Here is a 24,684-nt window from a genome sequence, read left to right as displayed (position 1 = left end):
TTGAAAAATATTGAGATTTGTATTGCTAACAATAATCTTTCTACTCAAATATACTGGTTTATGCCTTTATATAGAATGTTTATCTATATGACTTTAGGTCAAACCCAGTATTTCATTGTTATCATGAAAATGCACAGCGTCAGACTGAAAACTATTGACTTTAAAAAAGTTTAGTTTTATTGATTTTCAAATCCCTAGGAGAACACATTGACTAAATCATTAAATATCTGAGGATTTTTCTTTACTATAATTTCTAATGGGAGATACAACTTAGAAAAAGGTAAAAGTCTCTTCCTCCACATCTTGGAGTTTACTAGGGAAGGTGGAAGTCATGCACACACACACCAGTGACACAAGGTAAAAATGCTACATGAGGTAAGGCCAAGAGAGGAGTTTAGGGGACAGATGAGTTTTGCCTGAGAAACCAGGTGAACTTCATACATTAATGTTATGGACATACAGGAATAAAGGTATTCCCAAAGGAGAGTTTAACAAAACAGAGGTACCAACATGGAAAGCATAAGCTACTTATGGAGTGCAAGTAATCCTGAGGATAAATGATAAGATTATATAACACTTATGGTAGGGTTAAAAGAGTTAGTACACTTCCTTACATCATGTTAAATAACAGATTCTTAAAAAATCAACCAAATTTCCAAATTGGTAAAATATGCGTATCTTTTGACTGACAGAATTTGTAGTTTCCTTTACATTACTATTTTTAACTTTTTCATATTATTTGTTCAGTTATTCAATGGATATTTATTGACTTATTATAGGAGTCTTACATTCTAGAAGGAGGCTTTGTTTATATTTGGAATGTCAAATATTAAGCCTCCAGATCAATGGTGTTGGTCTTAATGATTGACATTTAGCTCTATTTATTACAACATCATAAGGAACCAAAAAAATGTGTGTCCTTGTCAAACTATATTTCACTTTAGAATTTCCAATTATAAACAAACTCAAGATACAAATTAAATATACCTCTTGTACCATCATGATTGTGGAAGCAGCATGCACTATTGAAATAGTGCTCCGTGAAGCCGTGGGCTTGAATTCTTATTTCGAATCCATAACTTTTTTTTACATCACCTTTTAAAATAAATTATATAATTTTTGAATGTCTGTTTGGAAATTGTAATATATTCTACTTGCATGCTATGGAAAATTGAAGTCATAGACATTAAGTTCTTTGTATGTAATAGGTGATCCATAAATGATAATTATTTCTATCTGTAGCCTACTTCAATGTAGCACATATTAAATTTGTATCGCAATTCTTTTTTTTTTTTTTTTTTCATGCTTTTCTTCCACACAAGACTGTCAACTCCTCCAGGGCAGAGACTATTCTCTACCTCTCTTTGAATTCATTGAACAATAAACACTGAACACAGTTGAAGAAAAGAGAGCACACTCTTTCAATGGTTGCTTATCTCCTGGCACACTTAAAAAAAATTATTGATAGAACATGTTCAGCTACATCAATATGTCTAGATTATGAGTCATTGCTAATGAGAAAAGGATTTGCTGTTTCTCAGTTGTAGAGCTGAATGTGTTAACCAAGTCACTTCCCTTGTGTCTGGGTTCACGGTGTCATTTGCATTTGACATATGAATAAAACACATTACTGAAAAGGGGCTGTTTTTCAGTAGATACAAGACCTGACTCTGAATGAAGGTGGGGGCATTAAATATTTCTGTTTGTAAAAATACTCTTCTTTAGTGTTTGGGAGTGGGAATGAGGGGGACAACAGCACAGTCGTGTTATAAAACTAAGGAACAAATACATTGCGCAAAGAAAATATTCTGTCCTTAAAAGTCAAAAGTAAGAGAAAAGAAGACAAATCCATAGTATATTTATTGGGTCCTGGAGGATGTTGTAATTTTTTTTTTAAATGTGATCATCAGGTGGTTTAAAAAGTAGAAGTAAACTTTGCCTCAGTGCTGGTCAGTGTTTCCTGACCAGATTTTCCACATCTGTTTGGTTCATGACTGTGCTGCAGCTAGCACGGGTTCAGACACAGCATATACTCTAATGTTCATTGAATTCATGGTCACTGCTCTGACTCATCATGACTTGTCAACCACTTATGAAAGCAATGTAGTTTCTTCTCAGCTTGTATGGCAAACTGCTTCACTATGGTAGGATGTTATTTGCATGTTAAAAAAGATTAGAGACAAGAAACAAGAAGATGGAGGTTATTGTAAAAGCTTGTCAACTCTTAAAACAATGCTTAACATATATTGCTTTAGCAAGTGTCTTATGTATAGTTTGTCTATAGAACAAAGAACAAGCTTTGCAAAAGAGCGTGAAATTACAATATCATTCCATTGTAACAGATTCTTTTGTTTTCAAACATCTCATTTTATATCTTATAATATGTGAACATTTCCTTTGATATCTTAGTTCTAAAATATAATAAAGTACATAATACTTAACAAAAGACACTCAGGTTCATTAATTCTAAGTTTACTAATATACTTGGATGAGTATCATCCAAATCTGCTAATTTCTTTGTAGTTTAAGGGTATTTCCCTTAATATTTCTCTTAACATAGCTCTTCCATTTTTTAGTTTCTAATTAGAAACATAAATTGGTTCAGTATTTTTCAGTTTTAATAAGTTCATGAACTGGGGAGATAGCTCAGTCGGTAGAGTGCTTGCCTTGCATAGGGCCCTGGGTTCGATCCCCAATACTGCAAAAAAAAAAAAGGAAAAAAAAAATGTTCTGTATTTCCTGCATTGCCCTCCTTTTTTCTAATATACCTTAAAGGTTTTTTTTACCTCATATGCCATAGAATTTTTTTCCTATTCTGTAAATGGAGTAGTTATAAGCCTTCTTTGTTCAAGTTAATAGATTAATATTATCTTTATACCAAAACCAAAGATTTGAAAACTTCTTCCCAGTTTGCCACAATCATAAAATCCATTATTTACGTAGATCATGCCACATTATGTTTCTGAACTATGACAACTCTTTTTGAAAATATTTTATATATATATATATATGTAACATTAAAGTATGAAAATCTCTCTAAATCAAATAACGCTGAAGAGCAAGAACCTATCTCTAGGCCTCATGCATCAGAGAGTTCTGCTTTGGCTGCCATCCTGTCTACGGGGCAGGGAGCCCGCACCTTCTGGGTTGCCTAAAGCTCACAATTCCCCTTCCAAACAGCCCAGGCATACCTCTGTGGGGCTTGTCCCCAGTCCATCCTCAGGAGACCACACTGCCACCAGATCACATAATCCTAAAGTGAGGAGTGGCCAGAGGCAGCTTTTTATGGACGAAGTGATTGAATCTTGTGTGTGCGGTCCCTTCACAGTGGAAAAAAAGAAAAGAGGGCTAATAAGTGAGGTGAGGATGGGTTCCCCCCACCATGTGGGTTGTTCCCAAACGTAACTCCAGTAATTCTAAACTCAGATTTGCCCGGAAGATCATGTGGAGGTAAATTGTCAACTTAGGGAAGTGGAAATTCTTATTTAGCACTTTGTTAGCTTATTTATATTTTATTTTTCAAATATTTTGACATATGGTATGTGGGCTTCCAATTGTATTCATGTTCTTGGTTCTGAAAATATTTAGAGGTGGAACTACTCCCCAAGTTCTTTATTTTTAAGGTCAGAAAACAGGCCTTGAAACAGATCTTTCATTGTTTTGTCTACTTTAAACTCAGATGGTGAGGCCAAAAAATGATGTGTTAAGATGTAGTTAAGTTAGTGTACACTGGGAATCAACTCATTCCCTTTGAATTCATCTCTTCTCTTATATGAATGTAAATTGAAAGGATAGGCAAACAAGTGGGCAGTGGTGCTTCACAGGGAAGGTCACGAGGGGCGGCAGTTCTTATTGTGGCTGTTTTGGTTATAGTTCAGTCTCTTTCTCCTTCACAAGCTGCTTCATTAACATAGAGCTGGTTCCTGTCCTCGCCCTAGGTATCATTACTATGGGATTGGCATCAAAGAGAGCAGTGCATATTACCACTCCGTTTATTCTGGAAAGGGCCTGACAAGGTAGAGTTGCACCATGCATGATATCTGTTGAATAAATGGATTTCTAATTGTGCTTACCAAAATGTTTCCTTTTAATCATCAAACTTTAATTATAAACTTTGGGCATTTGTAATTATGTAATCTAGATTACTAGGTAAGTTATGTAATTTGTAATAATTAATGGGAAATTAATGGTGAATTAAGTGTACCAGAGACATGCAAAAGAGAAATCAAGGAAGTAGAACTGCTTTTAAATTAGTATTTATTCATATGACTTACTCTATAAAATAAAATATGCTCTATAAAATAAAATAAAAGCAGAAAATGTCTTTTCTATTTCTTCAGTGTGGGCTTGTTTGAAAGATCTATGTGCTTGACTAGCATCTTACCAAGTTGAGAAGTTTATTATAATAATCATAATTATACTTTGAACATCACTTTACCACAGTAAGATGAAGCTGCCGACCTGTTTTGGTCTGTGATCAGAAAATCATAAATGAATACAAAGACTGCATTGCCCTAAGCTTTCATTAACTATCAGAAAGAGGTTATTAATAAGTGAGGTGACAATCAATGAAATAAGTGATAATATAAAATTTTTTTTTGGAAAATACTGAAACTGAATAATTAACAGGGCATCTGAGATTGCCTTACGATATGATTTGCTGAGAATTACTCTTAGCTCTAAAAAAAGAAATTATTCCTAAAAATAAACTATCTTGTGAAAAAGAAATTTTAGTCACTCGAGCTATTCTAAGATAAATTCCTATATTACAAGGAACATAGTGAATGGCAGTTTACTAGCCTCTGCCCTCTATGAAATGTAAATACAGGCTGTTTAATATCGTGTTCTTTGCTTGCCTCAACTCTTACCTGACGTCCCTAAATACCTTTCATTTTACTTTCCCTTAAAAGACATATTATTTAAGTTGAGAAAGATGTTTGAGTTCCTTAGAAAAAACAAATTTCTGCCATTTATTTCACTAATTATGTTATGAAGTTACTACTTTTTTAGTTTCATTGTATTTTCTTGAATGCTATAACTCTCATTGCTTTTTGAACTAATAGAAAATATGTTGATTTTTAAGGTTTTCTGGGAGCAAGCTGAAGAATGAGGTAAGAATTATTTTCATCTCTATTTTGCATCTGCTGTACTATGTATTACAAATTCAGTAATGCATATTAATTAACCCTGTTGGCAAATATAGAAGTAAATATTATTAGGAGTCACTTGAATAACTGAGGACTTCAATGCAGCTCAGTCAGATTCAGGGCAATAGATAAATCTTTACGTGGACCTACTGACAATTCCCGGTTAACCTAAGAGAGGTAATTTTTCAGCTCTCCTTAATATCAGCTAATAGGAGATTTTTTTTTTTTTAAGTTATCATGATTCAAGAAGTTTCCACTTAAATATAAACAAAAAGCCAAAGCTGAGGATATGAATAGAATGGGTATTTGGACTAAGCCCATTTAGAAACTTTAATAGTTATCAGGAGAGTCCAAATGATAGCTATACTGTGTTTTTGTTGTTATTTGTTTTACTACTTTGTACACACACACTCCACTCCTATATAATCTTTCTCTGTTTCCTCTCCACCCCCTCCTTAAAGAACAGATCAGCAAACTGACTTTATCTAAATGAGTTAGACTACCATTAGGGACTGCATGGCTAATTAGGCACATGATAAGGCCTTCATTATCCTCAACTTAACTAATCATTAAAACGAGGTGCCACAGAACCAAGGGCACTTGACAATGTTTTGCGTGGTAAATCTAGATCTAAGGTAAAGTGTAACTCCATTAGTTTGATGAAATGATGCGAACATATTATCTTAAGAAATAACAAAAGCTCCCGATCCTTTGAAATGGCAGATTTCTTTCCAGTATTTTTAATACAGTTAATGGCTAATTACATAAGAAACTCCTCCAGATTGCTCTTTTTAGTCAATGAAATAATAGCTTTTTATTATACAAACAATTGTGAAACTGCAAAGATATTGATTTAGAAATACACTTTGGTTCACTAAGGATTAGGTCAATAGGAATCATAAGTAATTTCTCTCAGGTGTTCTTTCTGACTGTTTGGAGAGGCTGGAGGCTCGAGTGAGCCATCAGGTGCCATGCTTTGATTCATAGAATGAAAAAAATGTTTCTCAAGCTTCCTTTTTCCTCCCGAGAATAATATACTACAAATTCATTTGTACATATAGTTAATAAGGATAGACTAAAATTTAGGTAGGCTATAATGCTTATGTGTTTATAACAGATACCTGAAGGAATAATAATGCACTTTTATGAAAATGACTATAAGCATTAAGGGTTTCCTTAAAACTTAGAACTAAATGCTTTTCTAAAATGAAAATAAAATATTTGCATAATAAAATTGAAATAAAAAAAAGTATTTTGTATTTAGGGTGATCAACCTTCCCTGTTTGCTTAGGACATGGAATATTCAGTGCAAACCTGTCTATTTCAGGTTATTTGAACATTAATAACTGTGAGGTAAGGCGAATAGGTGCTAGCAGTGTTAATTTACCACTAAGGAAAATGAGGCTGAGAAATGTATTTGCTTTTTTAAAAAAAATTCAAAGTAAAGCTCTATTTAAAACAACAACAACAACAAAAAAAAAAAAACTGTGGCCAAGATCTTAAAAAACAGATTTGTGGTATTACAGGTTCTAGGGCACAAAGTAGTAAATGGATAGATTTGGTCCTGCCCTCACAGAACTTTAAAGGGTGGCAGAAAAATATACCTTGAACAAGTGATTGTTAGACATTATAAAGGATATCATGGGGGTAATGGTGTTAAGGGGGTTAAGAACATTTCTTACAGAAAATGATGTTTGAGGAAAGAACTAGAAACAAGTTGAGAGTTTGAAAGAGGAGGAGAGTAGGGAAAGAGGGAGAAAGAGGGGTTCAGACAGATGGAATAGGCATAAGTCAGGGGTTCTCAGTCTCAGTAATATGGATATTTTGGTCCAGATAGTTCTGTTTGAGAGTAATGTCCTGTATATTGTAGAATGCTTAATAGCATCACACCATGTCTGACCTCTACGCTCCAGATTCTAGTAGCAGTTCCTTTCCTCCACTGTGACAACCAAAGATGTTTCTGACATTGCCAAATGTCAACTGCTGGCGTATGTGAGGGTAAAGAAAGAGGAGTGTCATGTTGTAATAAATAAATAAAAGAAATTCAGGATGACTAGTGTGGAAGGAGATGGGGAACAGAGCTGTATATCAAGTAGGTGATGGATGACGAACAGTTTTATCAGGTTATGGACTCTAGAATGGAAGAAACTGAAGGGGAAAGAAATCATCAGACTTGTATGATATAAAAATCTCATTATAGCTGTGATATGAATAATCAATTAGAAGAGTATGAAAGGAAGCCAGTGGATCCATTAGTGGCTATATGAATGCACTGAGTAAGATAAAATTAGAATTAAGAAAATAGCTTAAGGATGGAAAAAATGACTAATTTTAGTTAGGAAATGGAATTAAAAAAACCCAGGTAAACAATTAGAAAGATAATGGGTTCAGTTTGGAACTTGTTATTTGATAAGCTTGTGAAACATCCAGTGGAAATTCGAAGTGGGTAGTTGGGGATATACATGTGGAAAGAGAATTTAGAAATAGAGGTTGATAGTAATTGAAGCCATAATAATGGATAAGAAAACTGAGGGATAAAACTAATGAGAAGAGGTTACTGGAAGAGAGTTCTGGAAAGTGATTAAGAGTAAGAGGTAGAGGGCCAGCAAGATGACCAAGAAGAATCAGAGAGCAAGAAGTGTAGTGTCATAGATGCCAGAGAAATGAATTCTTACAACAGAAGGGAATGCTTACTACTATTAAACAGTGCTAAAAGGTCATTGAGATAAGGGCTGGAAAGGACCTGTGGACTTAGTTAAGTGGAGATAATTAATGACTTCAAGGGGAGCCTTTTCCTGTGGTGGATTCATTGGTTTGTGAAATGAGTGCAAAGTGGTACTCAAGTGGTAGAAAATTTAGTGAAGTTCAGTTTGATAGTTAAAATAGGAGTCAGGATATAGTTTGGAAAGATGATTAAAACAATGATCTAATGTTGATTAAAGAGATCCAGAAAAGAACATAGGCTGAAGATGTGAATGAGGGGAAAGTTGGGAGCAAGGACCTTTGAGGAGGTGGTAGGAAAGAACTACAGGGTGAAGGAATTGGCCCTAGAAAGTGGGAAAGGTGAATTCAAATGCAAACAAATGTGCAGATTTCGTGTCAGGAAGTTGAAGAAGCTTGGGTGGTTTTGGATTTCTTTCAGAAGTAATAGGGTTAGATCATCTGCTCTCAGTGAAAATTGTGGAGAGAAAATAAAAGTTTGAAGAGTCTTTGTAGAAAAGTCCCAGCTATTCTCACAAAGAATTCTTAATGAGAATGTAACCCTAATACCCTAAGGTACCCATTGTATGCAAGGAACCAACCCTAATGAATGTGGAATGGTAGCAGCTACTCATCCTTGGGAGAATTGAGAAAATGGACCCTCAAATCATTTTCAATAGCACTTCATTTTCTCTTAGATCTTCTTTTAAGAGAGGTAGGAACATTCTTTGTGGAAAAGAAGAAAGTTAAGAAATTGCAAAATTTAACTGGTAGGAGCCAGCAGAAATGTAAAAAAATTTAGAAGCAGTCAAAATAAGAGAAACATACTACCTGTTTGAAAAAAAAAAATACAGGTATTAAAGAAAAATTTAAATGCAAATATATACCATGTGCCTGACTAGAAATGGTAGCTATTATAAATATGCCCATTCTTCCTCAATTAGTTTATACACTTAGTATTCTAAAAAAATTTGGATGACTAGTTTTTGGAAATGATCAAAAAGGTTATAATCCTGATCTAGAAGAATGTACAGGAAGTAATAGTTACAGAAATGCAAGCAAGAGTCAAAAGAGGACTTGTTTAGTAGATATCAAAACACGATACTATGGTACTGACTCAACTATAGATACAACAAATTTGCAGCAGAGATTAAAGACCCTAGTATATATATATATATATATATATATTAAAGACCCTAGTGCATATATATATATGCGTATACCCTAGTGCGTATATATATATATATATACGGATTTAGTACATGATCAATGGGGCATTAAATCAAAAAATGGAAAAAATATTTTTCAGTGAGTTGCTTCAAGTCCTTGCTGAAGGAAGGTGGAATACTAAATAAATAAAATTCCTCAGGGCATACTGTTATGGAAATGGATTATTTTGGGAAAAAAAATTCTTCACACATTATATAAATTTCATATAAACTCGTAAATGTAAAATGAATATTTAGAAAGAATATGTGTATCTACCTCATTTAAGAAGAGGCAGTTTACTTTTTAAACATGAAAACAGTATAAGAAATTTCAAAGGAGAAAGAAAAGCACCAAAATTGAAAAATTTTTTACATTCGAGGTATCATATGCAAAATTTGAAGTCAAGGAAAAACTGGGGAAAATATCTTCAAGAAATATGACAATATCTCTACTACATGAATAAATCTTATAATTTATAAGAAAAATACAAAGACTATATTAAATAGTAAAAGAAATGAAATAGACAATTCACATAAGAAAAGGTTAATTTATGCATGGAAACTGAAGAGTTAAAGAAATAAAAATTAAAATTATATTCTTTATAAAGTTATCAAGTATTTAGAAATTGTTGTGAAGCTATGGTGAACGTATGGTGAGACAAATTCATATATTTCTGGTGAGGGTAGAATGAACTTTCTGAAAAACAGTTGGAATATCTGTATTAAGAGTGTTTAAAAAGTTATACCATTTCTCCTACTCATTCTATTTTTGAATGAATTCCACATAAAGAAATAAAATAGAATTTGCACATAACACATGAGCAAAATGGTTATTGACTTCAGAGAATATATGTAACAAAGGACTAATAATAAAGGAAATGTTACATTATTTATAATACTAATATGACCCTCTTTTCATGAGGTAGAGAAATATTAATTATGAAAAAGACAAGACATAAAAGCAAATATATGATCTCAAATATGTAAAACAAGACTGAATATTTATAAATCATACATATATATGAGAATTAACATCTGTAACTGTGATGTACAATATGGCAGCTGCTAGTGATGTTAATTAAATAAAATTAAAAATTAAAAATTTCAGTCGCATCAGTTATACTTCAAGTGCTTAAAAGTTACATGCAGCTAGTGGCAACTATACTGCACAGTACAGATATATAGGACATTTCCATTATTAAAATGTTTTATTGAGCACCACTGTTCTAGAATACATAAAGAATTCAAATCAATAATGAAATTATAACCCACTAGAAATAAGCAAAATACATAAGCAGACAATTCACACAGTAAATAAATAACTAATTGTGCTGGTGTTTGTGGCATCTATTCTGGTTGGTTTGTGTCCATAACACACAGTCAGTAAATATTTTGAATAGCAAAAATAAATAAAAGTTGATCAATATAAATATTAATCCTTGGAAAGCAAATGAAAGCCATAATGTGTGATTTTCAGTAACAATTGGATCAGTATTGGATCAGTAACAATTAAAAAGTCTTAAGATATATTGTTGGTAAGGATGCAGAACAAAGGAAACTTCATAAACAGGAGAAGGGAAGTGAGGTTGAAGGTGCATACACTTTAGGACCTTGCCAGTAATCGAGGAGATGTGTGGGGATATCCATTGCAACATTGTTAGACAGCAGAATAATTTAAATAATGATACAATGGGAAAATAAATGTTTATATATATGTATATATAATGTTTATGTATGTATACACACACACACACACACACACACACAATGGAATGCTGTAGTGCTTTGGAAATGAGTGAACTGTATTTATAAGAATCAATGATCAATTTAGGGTCATCTCAGACCTAAAGTTGAGTGAAAAATGCACATTGAATATAGGATACATACTCAATGGCACCAGTTTTAAAGTGATAGTGTATATGAAGAACATTTTCATAAGAGGTAATTTTTAAAGGTTTGAATAGGAATCATTGAAACCAAATCCAGAACATCAAATATCACTTGTGTGGAGGGCAGGGAAAACAGGAAAGGCTAAAAAGGCTGCTTTCATATTGGAAATATCTCATGTCTTAATCAGGATGGTAAGTACATTCTGTAGACCTTTTTTTTTTTTTTTAAGTTTTGAATAGTTCCTAACATAAAAGCAAAAAAGTCAAATGATAACAAAAGCTATACAAATTGGGAAGAGGATGGTAAGAGCAGTTATTTTTGTGGCAGTATGAATTTTGATTGCTTAAATTTTTTTATTTGTAAATGCAGTGGTTTACATTTGAGAAATGTTGTATAGAATGTCTCAGAATCCTTTAATACCTAGGAATCAAACAAACCTAATTCTAATACGTCATCCTGATCAAAGAAAACTTTGCTTTTTCTGGGAATCTTCCAGTATGGGCCACATTTTTGTTTTATTTAGTTAGGGTGATGCAGTTGTCATTATTAGAGAATAAGCCCCTTGATTTCAGACATTTCAACCAGGAAATTTCTCTGATAGCCTGAGTTTCCTTCTTAACATCAACCATTCTTGGCCAGTTGAACAGCTTTGTACCAAGATCAATATCAGATCCTCCCTCCTTGGGATATGCTTCTCAAATATTTGTAGACTGTTATCATGCTTTCCTTTGTCATCACTTAGCTAGGCTGAGCTGCCTGACTCCTTTAATCTTTCCTCATAAATCAGACCCTCTTAGCTTCTAATCATATTTGTCTCTTCTATAGGTCCCTCCTTATTTTCCCTCAGAAATAAGATTCTTAATAATTCACCTAAGAGTACCCAAGTCATCAGTTGAGAAAGAAAAAACAAAACAAAACAAATCCTAATCTCTGTGGCAAGCTAGGAGCACCTCTCTTAGGATGTAATAGCAAACGTATTAGTGGAATTAAAATGAGCATATGTTACTTTTTGTAGATGACCAGTCCTTCCTTTCTTTTTGTGTTACACAGTCTGTAATAACATATCACTATTCAAGTTATGTGACGTTTATCATCTTTGTAGACAATTGTTAACATAGTCAAAGACTTACTTCTTAAGGCTTTCCTTGGGCTTTTTTTTTGCCTCTTGTTGATGTTCCACAGATTGCTAGCTTAGATTACACAAAAATGAGAATTTTTAAAATATTAAAATGACACACACATTATAATGTGTGCTTCTCAATACATTTCCTTAGCATGTTAATGATTTTTATTTTTTCAGGGGGGATGCATTATTTGTAACACCCCCATTATATACACATATATACACACATGTATATAGTTTTTAAAATAACCATGAGAAGAATACTCAAGACCTGCCCTACAGCTTAAAAGAAAGAAGTCTGTCCACTCACCCCCAGTTATTTTCTCTTCCCTACTTAACAAATGTTACCACTCTCCAGAATATAGCATTGCTCTTTCCTTTGTTTTCTCTAAAATTCATCACTTTTGAATATATGCTTAAACAATGTATTGGTTTAAATAAAAACCAGTTTTAGCTAAGTAAAAATAGATTATTTTTTATGGCTTTCTTTATTCACTTGATATTAGGTTTTGTGATTTTTCAATGCTAATGTATGAAGTACTAGTCCTTTATTTGCATTGCTGTATAATATTCCCTTATGAAAATATTGCAATGCATTTGTTCATTCCATTATTGATGGGATTTTTGTACTTGCAAAAGTGTTGATATGAGTATTCTCCAGGTACATATGGTCAGGAATAGAGTTCCAGATTCTAGTATATTCTCATTTCCAACTTTACTAGTTAAGTCTAGTTGTATTCCAAAGTTGTATTAATTTAAGTCTCTCCAGAAGTGTGTGAGCATTCTTTTCACACTTCATTCTTACACATTGTATTGAATGACATTTTTAAGTTTTGCCAGTCCTGTGGGTGTAAAATGATGTCTGGTTTTCATCTGAAAATTATTTTTAATGATCAATGGGTTGACATTCTTTTTGGATTTATATTGGTCTTTGTGCGAAATGCTTGTTCAGATCACAGTTTTCTATTTTGTAGTTTGATTCTTAGGAGTTCTTTGTATACTTTGAATACAAATACACTACAGATTATGGGTGATGTTATGCTCCCTAGTGGCAGCATAACAACACTTTGTAGCCTTTCAATGAAGATACATTTTTATTTTATAGTGCTATTTGTATTTTTTAAATTTGTGTATATTTCAAGATCATAAAACATTTTCATAAAGTCTTTTGAAAGTATAAATTCATTCTTAATGTTTAAATCATTTCCTCTATAATTGATTTTCTCTAAAGATCTTTTATTGTGGTAAAATGCATATATTATAAAATGTACTGTCTTGACTTTTTAAGTCTATAGCTCTACTACAGTATTAAGTATATTTGTATTGTGCAACTCTCACCACCATCTACCCCCAGAGCTCTCATCTTGCAAAACTAAAATGCTGTATACATTAAGTAGCTCTTCATCTCTCCTTTCCCTAGTCCCTGACAACCACCATTCCACTATCTCTGATTTTTACTATTTTACGTTCCTCATACAAGTGGAATTATACAGTTCTGTCTTTTTTGACCTGCTTATTTCACCTTGCATAGTGTTCTCCATATTGTAACATATATCAGAATTTCCTTTCCTTTTAAGGCTAATATCCCATCTAATGTATATACTATTGTTTATTCTTTATTGATGGAAACATGAATTGCTTCCCTATTTGAACTATCTTGAATAATGCCTCTATGAACATGTGTGTACAAATTCTCTGAACCCTGCTTTCAATCATTTTGGGTACATACCTAGAAGTAGAATTACCAGATCATATAGTAATTGTATTTTTAATTTTTTGAGAAAACTCTTTCCTGTTTTGTACAGCAGGTGTATCATTTTACATTCCCACAACCGATGCACAAGAATTCTCCCCATCCTTGCCAACCCTTATTTTCTGTGTGTATGGGTGTATGTAAGGTGGTACCTTGTGGCTTTGATTTGCATTTTCCTAATGATTAGTAACAATGAGCATATCTTCATGTGTTTATTAGCCATTCATGTATCTTCTTTGGAGAAATGCATATCAAGCTCTGTCCATTTATGAATTGAGATGTTTGTTTTGTTATTGTTAAATTGTAGGAGTTCTCTGTATATTCTGGACATTAACTTCTTATCAACCATGATTTGCAGATGTTTTCTCCCATTCCAGAGGACACCTTTTCATTGTGTTTATAGTATTATTTATTTATTTATTATCTATCTATCTTTTATGTGGTCTTGGGAATTGAACCCAGCATCTTGAACTTGCTAAGCAATCACTCTACCACTGAACTACATCCTCACCCCTTTTTATATTGTATTTTGATGCACACAAATTTTTCATTTTTATTAAGTTCAATTTTGTATCTTTTTTCTTTCATTGCCTGTGTTTTGTGTCATATCCTGGAAATTGTTTCCAAATTCAATGTCAGTGAATATTTTATCATATTTCCTTCTAAGATTTTTATAGTTTTAGCTTTTAATTTTAGATTTTTTAATTCATTTTGAGTTCATTTTTGTAGATAGTGTTAGAGAAGGGTCTCATTTCACTTCCTTCTTTTGCATGTGGATATCCAGTTTTGGGGGATCCTTTATTGAAAAGAGTTCCCCTTGGAATGGCCATGGTACCCCTATAGAAAATAATTTGATCACACTTATGGGGGTTTGTTTTGGGCTTCTCTGTTCTATTCCATCTTTATGACTGTACTACACTTTTTTTTTTTTTTTTTTTTTTTTTTGCGGTGCTGGGGATCGAACCCAAGCACTCTACCGACTAAGCTATCTCCCCAGCCCCTGTACTACACTTTTTGATTATCATAGCTTTGTAGTTTTTTTCTGATGATTCAGATATAAAGATATACTTTATTATTAATTCTAAAGCAAGCTTTTTGGAACAAAAATTGTAGTAAGCTTTGAAGTGTGAATCCTCTGGCTTTGCTTTTCCTTTTCAAGACCATTTGACTATTTAGGGGTTCCTTGAGATTCCATATGAATTTTAGGATTTTTTTTTAATTTCTGAAAAAATGTCACTGGAATTTTACATTGAACCTATAGATCACATTGGGTATATTGGCATCTTAACAATATTAAATCCTCCAATTCATGAACACTGAATGACTTTCCATTTATGTCTTTAATTTCTTCTAGTACTGTTTTTGAAGTTTTCATCGTACAAGGGTTCTACCCTTGGTTAAGTCAATTTCTAAGTATTTTACTTTTTTTTTGCTATTGTAAGTGGAATTCTTTCTTGATTTTCTTTTCAGATTGTTGTTATTGTATAGAAATAAATTTTTGTATGCTGACTCTTAATCCCTTTTTGCCAAATTTGTTTAATAAACTTGTTCTAACAAGTTTGTGTCTGTGTGTGCGTGTGTAAATTTTTTGGGTTGTATTCAGTATAAGATCATATCATCTATGAACAGTGATGATTTTACTTCTTTCTTTCCAATTTGGGTGTCTTTTCTTTTCTGTCCTTTCTTTTCTTGCCTTATTGCTCTGGTTAGGATTTCCATTATGATGTACTTCAAGTGGCAGACAGCCTTGTCTTGTTTCTGATCTTAGAGGAAAAGCTCTCAGTCTTTCACCATTGGGTATGATGTTTACAATGGGCTGTTTATACATGTCTTTTGTTATATTGGGTAGCTTACTTCTATTCCTAGCTTTTTGTGTGTTTTTATTATGAGAAAGTGTTGGATTTTGTCCAGTTTGCTTTCAGCACCATTGAAATGATAATATATTTAATTTTTTCCTTCATTCTGTTAATGTGGTGTATTACATTTATAAATTTCCATATCCAAATCATCCCTGTATTGTAGGCATAAGTCCTACTTAGTCATGGTGTATTAATCTATTTAGTATGCTGCTGAGTTTGGTTTGCTAGTGTTTTGTTGATTTTTTTACATGAAAATTTATTAGGGATGTTGGCCTGTGGTTTTCTTTTTTTGTAGTGTATTTGTCTAGTTTTAGTATCAGGGTAATACTGGACTCATGGAATGAATACGAAGTGCTTCCTCCTCTTTGATTTTTTGGAAAACTTCCAGAACTGTTTACATTTGTTCTTTAAGTGCTTGGTAGAATTTATCAGTGAGGTCATCAAATCCAGAGCTTTTCTTTATGGTTTTCATCACTGTGTTAGTATCCTTACTAATTATGGGTCTATGCAGGTTTTCTATTTCTTCATGATTCAGTCTTGGTAGGTTTTGTGTTTCTAGGAATTTGTCCATTTCATTTGTGTTATCCAATTCTTTGGCAAACAAGTTGGTCTTGGTGCTCTCTCATAATTCTTTTAATTTAACCAGTAGTAATCTATCCATTTTTATTTATGATTTTAGTAATTTTTTTAGTTAGTTTTGCTAAAGATTTGTCAAGTTCGTTTATTTTATTTTATTTTTGCTGGGGATCAAATGCAAGGTCTCACACTGATATTTTTTTTCCCCATAGAACTAATTGTTGGTTTCATTGATTTTCTTTATCACTTTTGTATTCTCTATCTCTCCTCTACTCTTTATTTTCCCTTTATTTTGTTCATTTTAGGTTTAATTGTTTTTGTTTAATTCTTTAAGTCACAAAGTTAGACTGTTGGTTTGAGATCTTTCTTATTTTATAAGGTGAGCATTTGTAAACATAAATGTTCTTATTGGCACTGTTTTCTTTACATCCTGTAAGTTTTGGTATGTTGTGCTTTTGTTTTCATTTGCTTCTAAGAATTTTTTATTTCACTTATGATTTCTTCCTTCATTTATTAGATGTGAGTGGATGTGTTGTTTAACTTTCCACAAATTCGTAAATTTTCAGTATTGTTGATTTTTAACTTCATTCTCTGATAGTTACAGAAGATACTTTGTATACTATTGCTCTTTTAAAATTAATCGAGACTTAATATGTGACCTCATTTATATTTTATCTTGGAAAATGTTCCATATGCCCTTAAAAAAGACTTGTATTCTGTTGTTATTGGGTACTCTGTATGTTTGTTCAATCTTACTAGTTACTGTTCTTCTGTCTTATGGTTCTATCTGTTGTTGAAGTTGCAGCATTTAAATCAACAGAAATTACTGTATGGGTCAATTTTTGCTTCATATATTTTGAGCATCTGTTATAAAATACATAAGTATTTATAATTATATTTTTGACTGTGTTGAGCTTTTATTGCTACATTCTGTCCTTTTAACTTTACCATTGAGTAGATACTTGCTGTGGAATTTGACAGATAATTTTGTGTAATGGTTTAATTATTTTTGTAAAATAAAGTAAGTTTTTCTCAATTTCTGAGCAAGAGAGAGAAATAATGAATGAAAGTTGAATTTTAAGCAACTATGTTATGCATCAATTGAGATGATTACGTATTATACAGCATTTCCTTGTTGATATTTTGTTTGATACTGTTGCAAGCATGGTGATGTGAGATTGATGGACAGTTTTTCTTTCACTTTCTATCTCCATCTAGTTTTGGCACATGTGCTTTTAAGCTAATTGGGAATTGGTCCTATTTTTTTTTTTTGTATCTGAAAAAATTATTTTAAGTTTGAGATTATCTATTTGCCGATTTTTTTAAATACTTAGTTGTTGATGGATCTTTATTTTTTTATTTATATACAGTGCTGAGAATCAAACCCAGTGCCTCATGTGTGCGAGGCAAGCACTCTACCACTGAGCCATAACCCCAGCCCAGTTTGCTGAATTCTTGATAAAACTTGTTAAATCCTTTAGGCCTCTTTTCTTTCTTTTAAGGAAAGATTTTTAATTGCTAATTATATTTCTTTAGCCAAAAAATGAGACTATTGTTCCTAATAAATTTAACATAGTACTGTGTATTATTGGAGTTTTTGTTTGTTTACATTTTTATTTTTTTTCCTATCTCACCAATTACATCTTGGGATGAATAAACATGATTTTTTTGCCCAAGAGAAAATGTATAAGAAAAAGTATAAACTTTTATAAAATTAGAATTTTAAGTGCATTTTTATCATATTTATACATTAAACATTAGATTTATATTTTTTTCCTACCTTTCGTTTCTTAAAATTAGATTGTTTATTTTCTTTCACTCTATTATTTTTTTCTCATTGAGTGACAGTATTCATTCATACTTTGACAGTTCAGTGATAAATAATGCTCATATGTAGCAAACCAAAAGCAGGGAAAGTCTTTGAAATGTATTTTGAATTATTACGACAGATTAAACAGAATGACTTGATATTATTATATCAGTTTATGATTATATTTATGTCATAGTTCTTATTAATTAAAAATTATTTTATCAGAATAACTCTTCATCATACCTGAAAATAGAGGTTAAGGCTAAAAATTGTAACCTAATTTTAAAGAAATGGTTTTCTACTACATTTTTAATACAAGGTTTGTTTAAAAGCTTCTGTCATATCTGTCAATATGAAATCAGAGCTCTAAATCTGGGATTTAAGGACTCAAAATCCCTCCCAACTTTTTTCTGCTCAACCAGGATAAGTCTACAAAGTCCTACAAAGGCTGGGAATGATATGACAGGGTGGGTGGGGACCCATCTTGTGTCAGTAATAAGTCCTTTTCTAAAAAAAATGCTTATTATGACAGAGATGAACACAAAATGCCCCCAAATAAAAGTGAACAAACTGGGAAATAACAAAAATTTATCCTTGTCAGGAGTACTTTACTTCCTTTATAATATTCACAATTTTATTCTTTGCTCATACTTTTGATTGTGATACAGTTTGGTGAAGTTTTGTTTACGGAGCTAAGACAGTCAGTGAGTGTCCTGGAGCACCATGATGATGCTCCAGTTCTGTCATGAGTATGCTTCAGTTTTTGTGTAGGTTTCCTGCAGGTACATCAGCACTGCAGATTTTATATTATTTTTTTGTAATTTTTTCTGAATTTCTAAAAACTGCTAGAGGCATGTGTTCTCTAAAATATGTCAAAGAATAGCAAATATCTGCACTTAGGGTAGGGAAATGTTGATGTGGGGAAGTTCAGCTTCCTAATTTGGAAATTGGAAGACTTAGGTGTCAACCAGTCAAAATTCTACTGTAATTACTTAATTACCTCTGAAACTGAGTGAGCCCTCTTCTCATCATCCCATTTACATAACTCTATAAATGAAGAGGTTGGATGTGGCCATTCCTGATCCTTTTGTAGTTAATATAATCTTAGTCTCTCCTTTAGTGTCAAAGGCAGATCATCTAAAATATGCAAATCACAAATGTGAACTCGTTAAATCTCTTTAAAGTTGTGAAATGGTACAATCATAAAAATGAGAAATTATACTCCATTTATGTATGATTTATCAAAATGTATAAATGCATTCTACTCATGTATAACTAATTAGAACAACTAAAAAATTTTAAAAAATAAAATTTATTTTATGAAGTAGAACATAGTAAATTCAATTTAAAAAAGTTGTAAAATTGGCAGATATTCAAAACTAAAGTCCAAAGTAGTAAGAAAAATATTCTATGAAACTATTTAAGATTTAGAAGCAAGTTAACTGACATGTCTAGTTTATTCAGTTGCACAGTCTAAATAATTTACCAAAGTTTCCTTGTTTATGATGGTTTTCAGGGTAATGAAGAATAAAATTTTATGGGCTTCTAGTTTTATTAGAGTCGAATTTTGGGTCCAGACAGTTAATAGCGATTTCTTTCTTTTTACTTTTTCTATAGGGTGGTTTCACTCGTAAGTATTCACTTAGTTCAAAAACAGGAACACTTCTTCCAGAATTCCCCAGCGCTCAACACCTTGTGTACCAGGGATGCATTTCGAAGGACAAGGTATCAATTGCAGATACTTCTGTATTGATTTTCTGATATGTAGGTTCCATATCTCAATTTGCTAGGAGTCTCATGACACTTGCAGGAAGCAGCCAGAAATCTGCATAATCAAACAGAATTGATTGATTTATAGGAGAGACAAATGTTTACTAGCATTGATTAAACACTTTCCAATTAATTATTTACTATTTCTATGATAGTATGTAATCAGAAGTGGTAAAATAAACCCTAAAAGGCTGAAGATTAGTTTTGGCTTAAAACTCTACATTGAAGAAGAAAATACTAGATTGTGCCTATCACATGCAGTTTTTTTCAATAATATGATTTATGTTTTCAATGAACTCCACTTTATTTCAATAATCATTAAGTATTTCTCCAGGACAGAATCTGTTCCTAGCACTGAGTGGGAGATACTACACAAGATCACACAAAGACTCCTTTAAATTCTAAAATTCTGTGCTCTCCTACATTTTTAATTCTTTTAAAAGTTAAAGAAAAAACATCTTCATTGGATTCAGTTTATAACTAATCTCAATATGACTTTTCAATGCTTATGTAGTAAAGTGTAAGGCTAAATTATCTTCTATTTCTGCACTTCCAGAGTTAATTATTCAGAGCCTATTGGCTGTTGAAGAGCAGGAACCATTGTTAAATCAGAGTGTAATGATTTCTACGTGTTTCTTTCAGTTAAAGATCATTCTTTTTATTAGCTTTTGGGGAAAACATCTTTCACAGCATGTTCAGTCAATTTATATTTTTGGGGGTGCAAATATAGAGGGATATGAATAATGTCCAAACACATTAATTTAAGAGTGGGATTTTTGTAGAAATAGCAAATAAAAATATCATATGGATTTAAAAAAATTGATATATAAGTAGAGATGCAGAGTAGCTGGTAGAGTTAGTAGTGATAACAAACATACTCTGCCAACTGAGAATAGGCAAAGTATTGAAGGTGATTCTGAGATGCTAAATTCATGTGTTTCTGAAGTATGTCCACTTCCTTCTCTGCTCTACTGTCACATTCTTGAAGTTATCACAATTTTTAAACATACACATATAGTGTGTAATACTATGACTTCATATTTGAGAAATGGACAGAAAATGCTAATGTGTGACAGTTTGTGGCGAAAACTGTGGAACTCGATGGACCTCAGTTCTTTGAGGGCGTATTGTTAGGTCCTTTGTGGAGAGGATTGCTTATGTGCAAACATATCATGAACATGTTTACTGTGCAAATATGTTTGGTGAGAGAAAGAAGAAGAAGGAGGGCAACTATCAAAGAAAAATGGAGAGGCAAAAAACTTACTCCAATAGTTTATTTCATTTTCTCTGCCAGCCTCCAAGGAATTCCTTACTTCTTACCTTGAAAGACTGGTGAAACACTTGTCGCTTCAGGTATCAAGTGCTTTATGACCCCCGGTTTCTAAATTCATTGCTAGTGAACTCTCTCATGAGCAGTACGTACTGACATTCTTCTTGTCCCTTGAGGGCAGCTGAATCCTTTCACCTTCTAGCCAGTAGCCAAATTCCCCAGGTAACTTGTTAATTCTTAGAGGGTGTGGTTGAAGCTAAGCACTTGAAACACCTGTTTCATTAAGAAAGATCACCGCCTGCAGCGCCCCAGGCCCAGCTACCAGCCCTCACCATGCCGTGGCCGTTTTCGGAGTCTATCAAGAAGAGGGCCTGTCGGTACCTCCTGCAGAGGTACCTGGGACACTTCCTGCAGGAGAAGCTGAGCCTGGAGCAGCTCAGCCTGGACCTATACCAGGGCACTGGCTCTCTCGCCCAGGTCCCCTTGCTCAGTGAGAAGCTGACCCCAGTGAGATGAAGTACTAGTGGGAAGATTAAAAATTTTTGATGATTTATGTACAAAGCTGTACATTTTGACACAAATAGAAATATTTGTGAAGAGCTTATTTTTAGTTACTAGGTTTTAGGGCTCAAAGGATACATTTTTTTCTTATGGTTATAATTTCCCTTCCGTATCTCATTTTGTCCCTTTTTTAAAAAGTGTGTCTGGGTGTTACATCTAAGAATAAAATAGCATTGCCTACAGAGCAAGTATCATTTGCATTGATCATAACAATATCCTGCTAGAGGTTTCCTATAGTTAACTCTTCTTGGAAGTATTCTGATAATTCTCATGTCACCATCATGACCTAGACCATTAGGAACTAGACCACACAGATGTGTGCCCTCTCACTGGGCAGCAGGAATAGGCACAGAATGTGAAGTTTTGAGATGGGAAACCCCATCATCACCACCACCACCTTAGGTGCTATTTTCATCCAAATAGCTAACATCCATTAATTTCTTAACATGTACTACTGTTTATTCTAACCACTTTATATGTGTTAATTCATTTATACCTCATAACAACTCTATTTTTACTGATATATCATGTCAACCTCACAAATGAGAAAATTAATGCTCATAAATGTTAAGTAGCTTGTCTAATGTCACATAGCTAGTAAAGGGCAGGTTAGAGTTAGGATTCAAATTCAGATAATGCAGAAACAAAGCTCTCATTTTTAACATTTATCTGGTTCTAATCTGTTACAAATTTTATAATATATTTAAAAATTTTATATTTATTTAAATATTTACTATTATTATTAACAATTTATTTTTGGCTGTGGTGGGGGTAAACCTATGGCCTCAAATTTGCTAGGCAAATGCTGCTCTTCCACTGAGCTACATCCCCAGCCAAACTGTTCAAAATTATTTAAGCTATGCAATCCAAACATCCATGGTAACTTGGAAATAGAGACTATTCTAACAGAACATCTTTTTGTCTGGTACATGTATCATTGGATGTCATTGCTAATCTAGATAATATTTAGTAAGCTCTCAGTATGCACCAGGCACAGTTCTAATGTATAGCTCATCAAACTTTATTTGACTTAACACCCTATAAGTAATATATTATTATTACTTAAACATAAAAAGCTGGGGGCTCAGAGGTAATGCAAATTATGCAATCACATCTTGTCAGTCATACAGTGGAACTCAGCACTCAAGTTGAGCTGACTCCAAAATTGAAACTCGAAACCACTGTGCCACACTGCTTCAAGCATCCATTCAACAAAACTGTGTGAAGAGTTTATGTATTTTACTATTTAGTGTTTCTTTTCCAAATATAAAGCAATTATTTCTTACGAGACAGAATATTAGGATGTTGCTTTGGACCACGGCTTCCTGGATAACTACTTTTTTTTCCCATTGTTCTTATATGGTGCTGTAATCATTAATTTACTCGCCTTTCTCCCTTCACAAGGCAATGAGCTCCTTGAAGTAAAGATTTTTGCCTTCATTTTTGATCCTCATCATTGAACATATGAAGCCAGGTACACAGTAGGAGCTTATAAAATGTGTGTACAATGAATGAACAAGGCGCCCTTAAAGGATGCTTTTGTTAAGCTTTTTCTTTCTTGAAATAGGTTGATACACTCATTATGATGTACAAAACTCACTGCCAGTGTATCCTGGACAATGCAATTAATGGAAACTTTGAGGAGGTAAGGGTGACAAAAAAATAATGCTTTCTTGACTACATTATACATATTTTCATGCCCTGTTCTTAATGAGTTCATACTAAAGGAAAATTTTAATATATGTATTTTGCTCTGCAACTAGATCCAGCACTTCTTATTACACTTTTGGCAAGGAATGCCTGATCATCTTCTTCCTCTACTTGAAAATCCTGTTATCATTGACATTTTCTGTGTTTGTGACTCAATTCTTTATAAGGTAAGCTCTTTAGAGTGTCTTTAATGGGAACTATTTATTTTTTAAATAGCATTTTATATAAATTCTTGTATTTACAATAAATTTGCTGTTTCTGGCTGGAACTACACTATCAATAACAACTTAATCATGAATGTTTAATGTATTTTACATCAAGCAAAACAAACTCGATTTCTACTTATAACCAAGAATGATTCTAAATGTGACATACTTGCTAATATATGAAAACAGTTCATTTTTATTAACTGCCTAAGGTATTTCAAAAATAACACAATAACTATTTCACAATAGTGTTTTCAGGAAAAGCAAAATTTTAGGACTAATAACTTGAAAATCTTGAAAACTTCTAACTTTAATGCATTTAAGTCCAATTCTGTTCTTAAACCAAATGAGTCCCCAGATCTGAGTTGGCAAGAAAAACCAAGCTTATTAGCAAGCTGATTGCCACTCCCAGGTTTTCAGCTTTGCAGAAAGTAAAGCAGAAGCTAGGTAGACTCTGTCCAGATGCACATTTGCAGATCCAGAAAAGGTGGATTGGCTTAAGCCCGTATGAGGGAGCCCATATTTTTTTTTCTGTTTAGTTCTCCCTCATCATAGGAGAAGACAACGGAGAAGTGTAGGATTTTCTCTGCCTTTAATTGAAGAAGGGCAAAAGAGAGCAAAGAGTGTCTGTTTTCCTGGATTGGATAAGAATACCATTATTTAGAGAGAGAAGGTCAATCTGCACCAACTGATCGTCTTTAATACTTAACACTTAAAGCAGGCAAACCAGAGGTGGAACAGAGGCAGTAGCTCTGAATGAGTTTAGAAAAGACCTGGGCCTCATGCACATGCACAAACATTTGCCACCATCAAAGTAAAGCTTTCCTAAGAAATACTTTTAAAATACCCACACCACGATCTTTTTCTTTTTTCAGTCCAACATAAAAATCCTGGAATACTCAGTAAAGAATTATGTTAATTTTCTTTTGTTTGTTATTAAGGTTCTTACAGATGTACTCATTCCTGCAACAATGCAAGAAATGCCTGAAAGGTATGTTCAGTGAATAAAAAATGATAGTTTTATTTTATACCTTATGTTAAAGGAAAACTTTAGGTAGTAATTCATTTGTTTATCAAGGAGAATTTTTTCTACTTCTGTTC

General features: G+C 32.9%; 1 protein-coding gene across 1 annotated transcript in view; it reads left to right on the top strand.

The window, feature by feature from the left end:
• The window catches only part of Rfx6 (regulatory factor X6), a 50,600-nt gene that overhangs the window by 11,973 nt on the left and 13,943 nt on the right, over positions 1 to 24,684 (top strand). The window contains exons 5-10 of the mRNA XM_047559503.1: positions 3,939 to 4,016; positions 5,084 to 5,111; positions 19,684 to 19,791; positions 23,235 to 23,312; positions 23,431 to 23,544; positions 24,525 to 24,574. Coding sequence (XP_047415459.1) covers positions 3,939 to 4,016; positions 5,084 to 5,111; positions 19,684 to 19,791; positions 23,235 to 23,312; positions 23,431 to 23,544; positions 24,525 to 24,574 — 456 coding nt within the window. The remainder of the gene's footprint in view (positions 1 to 3,938; positions 4,017 to 5,083; positions 5,112 to 19,683; positions 19,792 to 23,234; positions 23,313 to 23,430; positions 23,545 to 24,524; positions 24,575 to 24,684) is intronic.

This window comes from Sciurus carolinensis, chromosome 7 (genome assembly GCF_902686445.1).
Source record: "Sciurus carolinensis chromosome 7, mSciCar1.2, whole genome shotgun sequence".
In the NCBI taxonomy this organism is placed as follows: Eukaryota; Metazoa; Chordata; class Mammalia; order Rodentia; family Sciuridae; genus Sciurus; species Sciurus carolinensis.
Note: the sequence above shows the minus strand (reverse complement) of the source record. Positions and strands in the feature narration are given on the sequence as shown.